This window comes from Manacus vitellinus, unplaced genomic scaffold, assembly GCF_001715985.3.
Source record: "Manacus vitellinus isolate BGI_N305 unplaced genomic scaffold, ASM171598v3 scaffold_26_pilon, whole genome shotgun sequence".
Taxonomy (NCBI): Eukaryota; Metazoa; Chordata; class Aves; order Passeriformes; family Pipridae; genus Manacus; species Manacus vitellinus.
The window spans coordinates 5,463,913-5,478,983 of record NW_021939960.1 but is presented as its reverse complement, the minus strand read 5'-3'; the positions used below and the strand labels follow the sequence as shown (position 1 = coordinate 5,478,983).

The window sequence follows — 15,071 nt, the reverse complement described above, 5'->3', positions numbered from 1 at the left end:
AGCAGTCACAGACATCCCACTTCTCAGCCCTGTAGGATGCGAATAAGACACAGCTCAACACAAAGTGCATCCCACTGCTGCACCCTTTGGTTCAATTCCAATCCTGCTCATGCCAGACAAGAAATGTACCTATACTGAGACACAAAGGGAAATGGGAGCCCCAAAATTTTGGTAAGCTCGAACAGCTCTAATGGTACAAGCCCCCAGGCTCAGGCAGGACACCTCACCGGTGCTCCTGCTGTGTTACATTCATTAACTCTTACATTCATTAATTATTGTCCTGCAAATTCTATAAGGCAAATCTACAGTAACGTTGCCGTGACAAACACACACAGAGGAGTTTTCACACTAACCTGATCCCCATGATGCCCCTTCCCTCCATTAACAGAACCCCACTTTATTATATCCCAACAAGACAATCCAAATATTTTCAGCACCGCTGCCGTCAGCCCCACAAAGGGGCCGCCCGCCAAATCCAAAAATCCTTTGCAGCGAAGCAGAAGAGCTTTACACACAGCCAGACCTCTCAGATGCCATGGGCTAGGATACCATGCTATAAGGCTGTAAAACTATGGCCTGTGGCTCCAGTCCAGCCTGCAGAGTAATTTAATCTAACTCACAAAGAAATGAGGAAAATGGCCTCTGCTGTGCTGAATCAGCAGTGCTGGAAGCCGTGCCACCCTCTATCAGCTCGTAAGAGAGTGCTTTGTCCACGGTGCCAACTCTGTGTAGAGCAACTATTGGGCAAAAGAAAGGACCAGCAGGAATATTATGTGCCAGATTTTCAGTAGATGTAAGTCAGGATAGTTCCAATGACTTAAGGAGTTGCACTGATTTACATCATTTCAGGATTATAAGGATTTACATCCACTGAAAGTTTCACTTCTCTTTTTTTGTCTTTTAATTAAAAGAATGGTGTAGACTTGGCAGCAATACGAGCCTTCAACAGACTAAGATTTGGGAAGGATCCTGAAAAAGTTTTGTTAGGCTCAGGGAATGGCAACGAGCCATTTCTAGTTTAAAAAGATACAGTGGCTAAATTAAAATTCAGAAGATGTATATAAATTCTGGTCTATACATGAGCAACATACATCAGAATATATTTTCACTCTTTACATTGGAGCTCTCTAAATATAACAATGGCAAAAGAACAGCAATAAATGAAAACTTTGTTCATTCAATCTGGTTATATATCATGAACAACTATCAGCACAGATGTTATCCCTATTTATGAGTTACAACTAACGCCAAAACAAATGCCATGTATCACTTAATTTTTTTCTCCTAACTGTGAGTGCCAAAAAAATGACTGCCATTGGGATTAGGGAAAAACACACAAGTGGAAAAAACAAGGGGTACTGCTCAGGAGGAAGCCAAGCCAAGTGGGCAAATTTTGCTTTGCTCTGATTTCCAAATAAACTCACAACTAGCACCTCATGTCTCATGACCTCTGAGCAGTTTCTGTTGCTTTCCTGCTCACCTCTCAAAGAAAGATCCACAATAAAATTTAAAAAAATGTGCCTCATACCCCCTCAGAAACTTGCACATATCTCATTTGTTTCCCACAGATGACCATGATGGGGAGAGAACAGAAGGAAAGTGAGAATCTGGTGCTTGAGATCCTTAAAAGGGCAACAAATTGATGCTTTGAGACAGGGTGAGCAGAACCCATAGGTATGACCATGGGAAAAGCTACATCCAGTTTGCTCTTCACTCTGTTTCTGTGGCACAGTGACCCACTCCCAAACCAGCTGAGCCTTCAGAAACACTTAAAATAGACTTATAAATAAACAGGACACTGTTACCAGTGCAATTCAGCTCATGTGTTACACAAGAACTTAAAAAGAAACTGTTTCAAAAGCCAACTAAGGAAAGAAAAACTTGAGCCAAAACGCCCCTATGCTGAAGAAATGCAGCCTCATTCCATCATATCTTTTTCACTCTTCACCTCTGAACAGGTCACTGTTAAATCTCTTTCTTCCAATAAGTCCAATTTAAATGTGTTCTTCAAAGGCTTCTGCAATTTTAGGAGTATTAAATTTTATACCTCCTAAGCTATTTATTAGCTGGGGAAGTACTTAATTGACATTCACCAGATATTAACATTTTTGAGGACATTACTGATTTTGATGTATAACCTTGAGGCTCTTTTTTTACTTTTTGTTGTTGGGTTTGTTGGTTTGTTGTCATTTTTTTTTTCCCTTTTCAGGACAACTCTCCTAAGAACAGGAGGTTTCTCAGTGTGTGGATTCCCCACCAGTGTCTCCTGGAGGTGCAGACAGAGCTTTTGCAATGAGAGACTGTTCACAGGGGACCCCAATGCAGATGAAAGGTCAAGAAATCACTCAGACTGTTAAACTGTTGCAGAAATATAGTCTTTGCTTTAAGGTTCCATATTACTTCTGGCATTGTCCAGCCCCAACATGAACCATGGCCCAGCAGTTCTGGGGGGCACCCAGGGCTCCAGGCACTCAACAGTCCACATCTCTCCTTCCCACCCACCATTATTTTAATTTTCTGTTATTTTTTTTTTCCAGAACAGCCCCACTCCACAGATGTTAAACTCTCCCTTTTACAGCATTGCCAAAGGACACAACTGCTGCATTAACAGAACTTTGCTTTGTCATCATGTCTTCCCAGGCAATGAAACTTGCTATATTACTGTATAGGTAAAACTGGCTGTGCCACTGTTGCTCAGTTTTGCTGCTGTTTAGCAGGATACAGCCAACATTATGTCTCAATTCACAGTAGAAAGGGAAAATAAAACTTTGTTTTATTGAAAATACTAGGAAAATTCATTCCAGTGAAATGCATCCTCTGCACTGAGCTCTGCCAAAACACCACAGTTAATTCACCACTCACAGAAATTCCCACAGTGTCACGCAGTGGGTACCCAGTGATCAGTGTGAGATTAAACCTCTCTTAACACAAACCCAAACATTTCTAACTGTCCCCTGTCCCACACAACCCTTCTGGGTGGGTTTCACACAATCATAGAATTGTTTAGGATGGAAAAGCCCTCCAAGAGCAAGTCCAACCATTCCCCCAGCACTGCCAACCCATGTCCCAAATGCCACATCTACATATCTTTTAAATCTCTCTGGGGATGGTGACTCCACCACTGCCTGGGCAGCCTGTGTCAATGTTTAACAACCCTTTTGGGGAAGAAATTTTTCTGCTACCCAACCTAAACCTCCTCTACTTTCTTCTAGTCAGGAGGTATCCAAACCATACTGTATAATTGGAGTAACTTGCTTATTAGCAGATACAGCAACCAGCCTTTTAACTTGGAGTTTCTCTTGTATCTCAGACTCCAAGCAAACAAAAAAAAAAAAAAAAAAAAAAGAAAAATCTTTCAGTAAACTTTGCACAGAGATAATCAATCTGCTATTCAGCTATTTGAACAGGCATCTGGAGTTTAGCGTTCCAGAGCTCACTGAACTCCTCCTGATGAGGGTCTCTGCTTGTAGTTTGAACAGAGTACAGGGAAATCTTTGGGTGCAATCCAAACATTTTTGATAGTTGCAACCCTTGAATATTTCATCATTCCAAATCTTGCCTTGACCTATGGTTTCTCCTTCATCCTATCAACCTTACACATATTTTTCTTCATCCTCAACCTGTCCCTTCTCTCCACAGGCAAAGGAAAAATCCAAACAACATGAAAAATCCTTTTTGTATAATGCCATTTACCCACGTTTCTTTATCCTCTACAGAGGGTCAAAAGGAAGCACTGAATCAAATGAAAAATGTTCTGAAGCCCATGAAAAGACAAATAAATGAAAGTATAATTTCCCATATAATTCAGGCACAAAATAAAAATATTTAAAGCTTCTGGAGATGAGCAAAACAGTTGCCTTTCATGTTTAATTGTGTAAACCTTCTGTTTTCAAGGGAGCTAAGCAACCAGCCAGCAACAATTAGGCTTCTAAAAGACAAGGAGCAAGGCACACAGGACCTGAAACCATGACTTTTTCTGATTCCCCAGGGAAGCACTTTCACTAGGAGCAAAATGCTGGAAATCCTCTGCCCCTACTCTTTCCCCCTCCTAAACTGAGGTGCTCCAGAATGAGATCTTATCAGCAGAGGGAGTCTCTTCCCCCAGCACAGGGAGCAACAGGTAACTGGCTTTCTTCAGTTACCAAAAACACACAGGCAGGATGGGCAAAATCAAAGACACACTAAACAGTAAAATATTTAAGTGTGGGCTCGGCCTCCTAAAAAGCTCTATGAATAATATGGATATGATACAAACAGTGCAAAACCCAACTGGTCTGTGTAGGGCAAACACTTTGCTTTCCACACTTTATAAGATGAGATGGCTCCCAGGATGGGAACTGGGACAACACAGAAGTCAAAATCCCAGCCATCAGTACAGTAAAAACCAGCTAAACCAGACAGTCCATACTCTACATACAGGCACAACTCTCCCACCTACTATTTTAGCTTTCATTTAATCCTATTCTTTCGTTCATGTTGGGATTAGTAACAGTTCTGTCAATAAAAATGTCTTCTACTGAACACACCTCCAGCATCTTGAGGGAGGTCAGCCTGCAAATCTTGTCCTGTAGCCTGGACAGACCTCTGGTCCTGGGCATTTAAACAATCCAACTAAACAGAGAATTCCAGCAGTCCTTCCCCTCCAACAGCAATTTCTTTAAAGTGAATGAACCTCTCCCAGGCTTTTAACCTGGATTGCTTCTAGATGGCAAAAATTCAAAGATCTCAATGTTTGTAATTTTCATAAAAGTCAGGAAAGTACTGACAAATGAAGACATTTGGAGTTGTGTTCCTACAGATCCCAGATACACAACATCAAGACATAAAAGGCTCAGCTTACAAGCCCCCATTTAAATTTGGGTTATTGAAATAACTCTACCCAGAGCACGTTTGGATGGCTCACGGTCAGAGCAGAAGGCTCCATCACATGAGTTCTGCCACAGCCTGTTTTGAACTGGGTTTGTTCAATGTGTTTATTAACAAAGCAGATAAAGGAATGCAGCATATGCTTGTTACATCTGCGAGCCATCCGCAAGCAGGACGCAACTGCAACACTGGTGGAGGTCAAGATTAGAAGTCAAAACCATCCTAACAAGTCAGATAAGTCTGATTGAAAAAAAAAAAAAGTAATTCAATAGAAAAGGAGCAAGGTAACATCATTCAGCAGGATTAATCAACTACACATATAGAAAATGACTGGGTAGGTAGCAGTTCATCAAAAAACGATGTGGGAGGTTACACTGGATCACAAGCTGAACATGAGTCAACAGTATCATACTGTTAAGAAAAAAAGCAATCATCACATTAGATAAATCAACTGGAGTATTGCCTGCAAAACAGGCAGAGTAATGCTCAGTGTCTGCTCAGCACTGTGAGCCCTGGCTGGCACCACCACAGCAATGTGGAGCATCAAGTGAATAACAAAGGTAAGGGCTCAGAGGAGGGAGCCAAGTGTGACACATGAAAGGGAACAAATGAGGGGTTCAGCCTAAAGAAGCCAAAAAAAATATTTTCAAGAGTGCTGGGGGGAGAGGAAAAATAAAAAAAAAAAGAGTTCAGCAATTGTTCTGTGTGTCTGTGACAAATAGCAACAGGTTTAAATTGCATCGAGAGAGCTTCAGCTTAAGCACGGAGGGAGGGAAGGGAAGCAATATCATATATTGGCTTTGGTCCCCACGAATGGATCTTCAGGATAACATAGGGGACAAACCTATTACAAAGGAGCTGCTCATGCCCTGAGGAGGGAGAGTGCATCAGACACCCTCCTGAGCTCCTCCAGCACTGTTCCTCCAGGAGGCTGTGACCAACACACAGGTCCAGGTAATATCACAAACAGCTCTCGGTGACATCAGAGACTCACAGGAAGGAACTGCGTGGCCAGAGGCACCTACAGGGCAGGTATCAAACACTCAGGTTGATTTATACAGTTTTCTATTCACCACCACAGACTATATCAGGAACAAACAGGGTATCAAATTGTATGCTTTAAACTAGTCCTGATTTGCACTTTATCAACTGTAGCAATTTCTTTATTTTCCAACATCTTTCCAAGCTTGTTTCTTGATGCTTTTCCTTCATATACCAATAATTCCAATCTGCTTTTCCTCCTACGTGGTGAAATAACAGAAATTTGTTTCACTGACCTGCCTTTTATGATTCTCTAGACATGAACTGACAGCACAAGCTGATCCATAGCTTTGTATGCAATAATTTTTGTAAACTTGACTATTTGTCTTTGGATAATTGCTACACGCATAATTATTTTAAAGACAATTTCATTTTAAAAGGATGGAAATTACTACCAGACAAACTCAGTGTAACAAAATTTTAGACTAAGAGTGATTTTTGTGACTAGCCTATGAACTGCTAGAAAATTGTGATTTATAATAGGAACAGTAATAGCCTTTAATGACTGCAGTGCTGCTGGGTATCAATGAAACAGCCTGGCTCATTTCAAAGCAGAAAGGGCATCTATTTTGTTTTTTTCTCCTTCATGGGTGGCCCATACATATCTTCAGGGTCCTTGGAGAAGCTTCCAACATCCCCACAGTGTGTTCCACGCAGTGGCTGCTATTTCCATGCTAATGTTAATAGGCTGTAGCTTATGTGACCCCTCCAAGCAGCAGCTCCTGCACAGCACAACGAGCAGAGAGCTGAGCCACTGCCACTGGCTCTCTATCACAAAACCCTGGCAAGTGGCGAGAAACAGTGGCAGAAAAGTAAAAAAATAATTAAAATTTTGCATTGGAAGGGAGCAGAAAGCGGGAATCTGCAGAGGCTGGCAGAGAGAGATGCTGGAGCCCAGGGTCACCAGGCATGGGGCAGCGAGAGCGGCTGAACGTCGCTGCTCCCAATGACAGCGCAGCCCATATGCCAGAGCATTTGCCACTGCTCTCTCCCTCTGTGCAACTGCAATTCGAAATTAATATAGAAATTAAGGGTAATGAGTATAAGAAAGAAAAATCGTAAGCCTGTGGCAAAAAGAAATCTTGTTCAACCCAGCTATTTTTCATATTGCAGAAAACTTGCTTGAAAAACCTTCTCCTGAAAGAAGCGAAGGAGCCAGTTCTAATGGAAAATATTTTGGGAAAACGGGAACTCTGTAAGTTCTCCTTTATTCTAGTAAAAATAAAGAGGAAACCAAGAGCTTTTTCAATTTAAGTGTAACATTTCCTTATGCCAGGAGACAAACTATGCCTAGGTTAAGTCTGGACATTAATGGAAGCAAACAGCAGAATGCTGGTCCCTGGTGTTTCAATTATTCTCTCTTTAGAGGTTACGCTTCCAAGAAATTAGAGAAACACAATTTCCCAGTAAGGATCATGTTTTGCAGGGTGTTGCAATGTTTTTATTTAAAGCTGTTTGATTTGTGCTTGCAGAGAAGCTCAGTTCATCACTCTGCCTTCTCTTCTATTCACCTACAAAGTTCTCCACAGGAACAGAGCACAGTGGAGGCTGGACAGGCTGCTCTGTAGAGTTGTCCAGCACAGGGTCAGCCAGAGCAGGCTCCAGGGCCGTGTCCAGTTGGGTTCCAAGTATCTCCAAGGTTGGAGACTCCATGACATCTCTGAGCTACCTCTTCCAGTGTCTGTCAACCCTCACACTGAGAGCTTCTTCCCATGTTTAAGTGCAAAGTCCTGTATATCCATTTCTTTCTCTGAGCCCCACTGACAAGAACCTGGCTCTATCATCTCGACACACTCTCCCAAGGTATTTACACACAACAATAAAGTCTCCCCCTGAGACTTCTCCAGGCTAAACAATCCCAGGGCTCTCAGCCTGTCCTTTCAGAAATACTAATAAATAAATATTAAACCAAAATATAAGAAACAATATATCACAGCATACTGAGCAGCAAGAAAACCCTCAAATGGCAGGGCTGGCCAAGGACACTTTTGGGGTTTACCTGAAAAAGCAACACTGGGGGGGTCATTTAGGCATTGAATGTGAAGCCAAACCCACTCCAGAACCTTTGGCTAGCACATAAAAGGTTTACATACACAAAACCAGATACAGATTGAGTCCATCAAGGCAGCAGAGACTCCTACTGCAGTGCTCCACATCAGGATCCGGGAGAAATCTGTTTCTAATCACTGCCACAGGTTCATCTCAAACCCTCCGTCAAACTATTCAGAGCCGGAGTTCCCAGAGGCAAATACTGGTCTTTGTTTTTCAAAGATCACTTTCTGGCCTTAGTTCCTACTATTTCCATTCGCCTAAAAATAAAAAACTCAGTTTGATACAGCAGTAGCACCAATTCTGAATTTACCAGTAACCTCGAATCAAACAGAAACTCCCTTCTTTCCCTATGTTATTCAAATTCATTCCATGAAAAAATATTAAGAAGCAGATTTCTAATGAAATCCTATCCTCTGTAGTTTTAATCTCTTCTTGCCCTTCAAATAAGACTTTTAAGCATTATCTATATTGCTAAAATATTCTACGAGCTGTGCACATGGCCCATGCTGCTGTCGAACCAAGTACTTCACCAGCTTGAGTTTGCAATGAAATAAGCCACCTCTAAAAAAACATTACACTCATTTCCAGGGTAGAAATTAAGGCAGAAGGAGGCCTGCACATAAATATCAATGAAATTAGGCAATGAGAACTGGCATTAGGTCAATGAAAATTAAGCAAGAAAATATTTCACTGCTAGAATAAATAAGTTTCAATTGCCACATGCAAAAACCATAATTTCCAGAATGCTTTCAGCATCTGCTCTGTAAGATCAGAGCTCATGAGCTCTGTCAGCGACAGTCAGTTCCTGTACAAAGAAGTGCCTTTAAAATTAACATTTTCTAACCTTAAAAGACCCAACATTATCAGTCTGGAGTTCAAAACAACTGGTATTTCACAATAAATAACAAATTGATACTCTTCCAGACATGGCTTATTTCCTAAAAGCCTAAGCATAAATAAAGAAATTAATAAATTATTCAACAGAAATTGTTGTTTCATTTTCTTCCTTAATACATATTTAGAGTGCCTAATTTGAAGCAGTGCAGTTCTTCAACAGACAAATCCCTGAAAGTAGAGAGAAGCTTCAAGCCTGTTGTTGGAGAAGCAGATTTATTCAGATAAAAATCAGTTAACTCCCCAGAATGCAGAAAAAAGTAATTTTACTTGGGTTTGAGGAATTTGGTTCAAAGCTCTGAACTAGAAAGCAATATATACAGTTATTAAACAGTGTAAGGGGATTAACTCTACAGAGTGTTATTGACTACTCCAGTCTCATTAAGTGCAATTTTATTTAGATAAAAACGTCATCTTAAGCATCATTTTTGTGTCAGAACTTAGATCTGAAGAACAACATTAAAAATAAATAGGCATCAGCAGTTCCCTGATCTGCAGCAGCTCTTTCTGGGGTCTCCCCTGGAACTCATGATTGAAATTATGGTTTTGATTTGCAACTTGCCCATCACGAGAAACTGCTTTTAAAAGAAGTTGTCCTGCAGAACGTGGGAAGTGTTTTTTGAGAGGCAGCTCCACTGGGGCATGTACAGGCTTAACACAGAAAGCTGATGTCTGCCTGCCTCTTTTCCCTCCAAGAAAGGAATGAAGAAAGGTTAGGGAAAAAGTTCTGCATTCCCGGTGGACTTTCTCCTACCTTCAGATTTTATTAGGGAACTGTGAAGCTAATTACATGTACGATAACTTCAGTAACTGCTTTTCATGCAGAATCACAGAGCAGAAAATGATGAAAACATGAATGGAAAAGCCTCTCTGCTTTTTCAACTCAGAGCAGCTTGGAGAAGGCACTGGCTATTGCAGGCTGCAGCAGAGCTGCTGTGAGGAACAGAAACCCTCAAGAGGTGCTCAAAAACTCCACCAAACAGCAGAACAAAGCCCAGCACTCCCCGAGATCTTCCCTTTCCAAAAACATCTGTACAACACACCAAGGGGCACTGAGAAGACACAGGCATGACCAGGGGTAGAAGAGGCCACAGGCAACCTCTCACACACACTTCAGGGGCAGACCCTGATCTGCAGAACCCTGTGGGAACCAAGCTCCTACCAAAATTAACAGCAGATGGGGACCTGTGTATTTTTTGGACTCTAAACCAAGGAAAAGCAGGAAGCCTACACTATCTACTGTATCCCATGAAGACTGGGGATGCTGGGGTTCTTTGGTCTGTTTTATGTTTTCAAAACAGTATTCACAGCCTTCCTAAGCTTTAACATCGGATAGGATGAGGGCTCAGTAGGATGGAGGTTTTGAAACCTCATTGGGAGAACAAAAACCTTTCAACCATGAAGAACATCCTACCTCTAAAAAACTTAAAAGAGACAGCCTCTATGCTGAATTCTTATTAAAAAACAGGTATTTCAGTAAAGCTTTTATGCATTTTATTCGTTTCTAACACAAAATAATGCTAGTAAAAATCCCGGTATGGAAGCAATTACATTTTTATACATTTGCATGAGCTTGGCTACCTTTGGTTGCATACACTTGCTTAAAGCAGAACATGCTGGCAGAGTTAATTCATCTTCCCATATGAAAATAAACTGTGCTTCCACACACTTTTACCCAAACGTAGCTGCCTACACAAGTGAAGTTATCCTGCTACAGCACTACAGGAACTGCTCGGGGTGGGCAACAGAAACATGAATTACTGCAGAGGAAGAGATGCACAGAAGAACAAAAGAGGGGCTGTACATCCCAACTGCTTGTGCTGTCTCCTGGTGGTAGGTAAAGCTGTGAGCTGTTTAGTTTAGGTCTATCTGAGAGGTGATGTGCTGTACTATGATGGTATTGCACTGGAGGAATAATGCATTTAACACCTTGATGTCATCCCACCCCCTCCCAGCACGCCAACAAAACCTGAGTTTCTCATTTGAAAAAATGTATTTCTCATTAATTACAATCTTTAAAAACCCTACAAAAAATGGAAAAGGGCATAAACTATCAAGAGTATCAGTCCCCCCTGGATCACATTGCACATTGCTTTTAGCATCCTGCTCCTTATTCTCTCTTTCCCCAAGAGGCCACTAGTCATCATCACTCCCCTCCACCTCAGTTCACACTCAGGGATCAGATCCCCCGAGTCACTGCTGAACTGCCTTTGGTGCAGCACTGCATGTCGCTGCTCCCCACCCCTCAGGACCAATGTTCTCACCATGTTAAGGTAACATTAATAATTAAAAAAGAGAAAAAGATACCCGTGCTGCAATCGTCCTCTGCCATACTGCAGGCTTTGAGATTTTCCCCTTAGGCTAAAGAAGAAGATAGTTAACAAACCTATTTTAAACATTATCGTGCATCAGTGATCAAGGCTAAGTTTATTATCATGCAAACAAACACAAAGACAAAAGAAATATAACAGATTACACCCCAGTAACTTTCATTAAGAGATGCAGGGACGGCATTTCTAAGGCAGGCACTGGCTCAACAAATCACCTCAGCTAATATCCCATCATCAGGCCACAGGGCTGGCAGTGATGTGCAATATGTGGTACTTGTGGCACTGTTGGGGAAAACTATTTTAAGTCTAATTAACATGGAATTTTTAGAATGCAGATGCTTTTCATTTATACATAAAACAAAATGCCGTGACATTTCTCCCATCCATTTATCATAAACAAGTTAATTACTGTGTAACAAATAACTCCTGCTAGAATCTGTATGTTTTGAGCATGTTAGAGAGCTGACTCAGGCAAATAAGAGGAACCACAAAGTAGTAGCTAATAGCTTACGGCATACTTATAATAAAACAATGACTCTGTAAAAGCTCTTGTTGTCAAATTAAGGCTAAGCTATTTCCATTGGAATAAGCCAATTATAAGCAGTCATTATCTATTTAAGTTGATTCAAACCTAGAATACTATAAACACTTTCATTTTGATACATTCATAACACTGCATACATTTGAGAGCTGGATATTACAAAGCTTAAAAAGGAGATGTGGGGTTTATTGCCACGCAGCTTATCCTGATCCATGGGACATCCAAACTTCCCCAGCTGGTGGAAGTTCACCACTATGCTGAGCTCTACATACTCCCTGGTTTCTGATGAACAAGCCTTCAGGCAGTATAAACTGTCCCACATCTCCTTCCTCAGGACAAAATGAGGATTCTGCACCTTAAAGACCTTATATTTGCTCACTGAAATCCCCTGAGAGCCACCTGCACTACACATACACTTCCCCCCCCCTCAAATTCCATGAAAGCACTGACAGGTGAATTCCTGCCTACTTTTTTTTTTTTTCCCCAGGCAAACAGTCCCATTTGGCCTGAAGATGAATTACTGAATGCTGATGAATAAGATGGTGGTAGCTGGCAGCAAAGCTTTGCGTGGTAAGATGGTGTGAAACAGTACATATGTCAATCTATCAAACACGATAATGTAAGCAATCTGAACCCATTTTTGGTCTGAACTATTGTACAATACTTCACCCAGATGGAAGAAAGAGATAAACATTTTATGCTTCAGACATATCAAGTGTTAGGAAGTAAAATTAAACCTAAACTGGAAAACTACCAATTTTACAGGCTAGAGTATATATAAAAAACAACACAAGCATGAAGAAGAATCTTCTCACCCATTATTGTATAAATTAATTAGATATATTTGCTTCCTATGATAAACAACAGCATGTATTTGACTATAGATTAAAAGGTGTAAAGATGATAGTTTATTTATTAGCAAACACAGCATTTGCACTTTTTTCTTCCTCCTTTGGTTGACAAAATGCTTATAAATCATGGAGCTTGTGACAATGTTATCAGGTCATGAATCTTACAAGTGGGGCACAGATATATAATGTCCCCAGGGTGAGTTCAGCCCTAAATCAGAGGCAGGTTTGCCATGACTAATGTGAAACTACAACTGGTCCCTAAAGGATAATATTAAATGGAAATATATTTTCATTCAAATCAACTTGACAGCCTATGTAAATATAATTTCATATTTAAAAATTATTTAAAACTGAAATGAAATGACAGCACTGTGCTCTCTTCAAAGTCAATGCCAGCTAATGCCTCTAAAGAGACCTTCTGCTCCATCCCTGTTGTCCACCCCCATAAACACACAGCACAATTTATCAAGCACTAAACTGCAGAAAATACTCTTCTGAGCAAATATATTTATGATATTGCTTTCTACAGTACTTGGAGAACATTTTTTATCAAATAATTTCAAAAGCTAAAAAAGCATGAAATCTACTCAGTTTCCAGACTGACCTGTAAAGCCAGTGTAAATCTTTGGGAAAAATTGCTATTATGTGTGTAAATGATTGGTATTTGGTCTCTTCAGTGTTGCTGTATTCCTGGGATTGTCTGTGTCAGTTCCTTATTTGGTTACCCTTCAAACTAAAAACAAACTCCCCAATGTTTACTAATTGATGCCAGGCCAGGCAAGAGAATTCCTGAACGGCAACACTAAGACAACTGGGCCCAGAAACAAAACGGATTGCCAGCTCATGGAGAGCAAAAATGTCCAGTCCTGGATTCTGCTGAAGCCAGAGAGAACACTGACAACTCTCCCTCTCTTCTGAGAAAAATCAAAGTAACAGAGCAGGTGTTTGCTCTGGAGGAAGACAGAAATCCCAGCCTTCTGGCAGAGAGATGCATGTGAGTAACTGTACTCAGGAGAAAGCAGCAAAAGGTTTATAAACCCTTGAGTAGAGCATCGTTCTGATGTGCTCCCCACCTTCCTGGGGGTGCTTGGGGGGGTGAGGTTTGATCTTCAAAAATTCTCTTGGAGTAAAACAGTATTTTCCTGTGCCATGCAAATCTAAAGTTTAATTATTTTTAACTTGAAAGGGAGACAAATCAATACACAGGATAATCTGTTGTTATTTGGATTACGAAGACATCTCAGAGTTTACAATCACAAAACTGGTTATAATCCCGCAATTACTATAAAGCTAATTGGTAGTTTCTTTCCGCCTATGTTTTCATGTTGTCAGTGGGGCAGTAATGAAAATGAATGCCACATTTGTGAACAGAATGTCTGTAGGCTTGTTTACCACATTTCCAACAACAACGTCTGCTTTATCATGCATTTCAAAGCAGGGATAATTTAGGGATCTTTGAATTTCATACATAAAAATACTTTCTAAAATATCAAATGTAGAGCTCCTTCAGACGGGGTGGGAGTGGGAGACTTAAGAGTGAAGTGATGACCTCGCATACTACAGCAAACAATCCACCTGGAGCAGACAGCACGCGGACTTCCAGTGATTCATCTGTATTCAAAACTGTGCTCAGGTAAACCACTTAGTGTTTCATCCTCCTACAAACATAATTCTGCAGACAATTTCACCATCAAAACCAGCATCTTTAAGCCTCCTTTCACCTCCTGAAAATACAGTTATTGCAGAAGCTATTAAGCTTTTTATTCCACTTACCTTTGAGTAACTTCTGCCCTTCCATGATGTTTTGGGAGACGAATGCTGTGTAGTCTTGCTCTGAGAAGCCAGGTTTGCATGTGGGTCTCACTGTAAGATCCCCATTGTGTGCCTGCAAAAAACGAGGAAAATGCACACCATGACTTTTGTCATTTGGGAGAATGTTTTGTACCCAATGATGAGGTGTTATAGGCATGGGCAAACCTGCACAGTAAGGCAGTGTGCAAGCAGAAGCTGCTGGTGTTAGAGTGTCTGTCTGTTGGAGTGGATCCATACTGTAGCTGCAAAAATAAAATGGGCCAGCAAGTAGTTGCCTGACTACAAGAGAGCATTGTTTTGTAGGAAGACTGGGATACTGGGCACTGTCAGAAGAGGGGAGGAAACAAAGAGCAGCAATTCATCAGGGCGAGCTGTGCTCGCACTGGAGACACGGAAAGGCCTGATGTTGCAACATCCAAATCACTGAGGTTTGCTATTGAGAAACCGGGCAAAGCACAGGACAGAAGGGGGACAAACAGCCAGCTCACAGCAGCCTCAGGAGCCTGAGACCAGGTAGAGACACCCTTCCTTCCCCTTCACCCTGCACCAGCCTCCAAGGCTCTGCCTGCTGCTGCCTCTGGGACCCTCCAGGCTCCGCACTTGCCCAGCAGTAGGAGAGGATGGAGGGGATCTCAATCAAAAATGTAACAATGCAGTCTCATACACAGCGTGCCAGGAACCAGG

General features: G+C 41.3%; 1 protein-coding gene across 1 annotated transcript in view; it reads right to left on the bottom strand.

Moving 5' to 3' along the window:
- The window catches only part of CDH4 (cadherin 4), a 436,070-nt gene extending 421,631 nt beyond the window's left edge, over positions 1-14,439 (bottom strand). The window contains 1 exon segment of the mRNA XM_025895228.1: positions 14,349-14,439. Coding sequence (XP_025751013.1) covers positions 14,349-14,373 — 25 coding nt within the window. The 5' untranslated portion in view covers positions 14,374-14,439.
- Between the last annotated feature and the right edge of the window lie 632 nt (positions 14,440-15,071).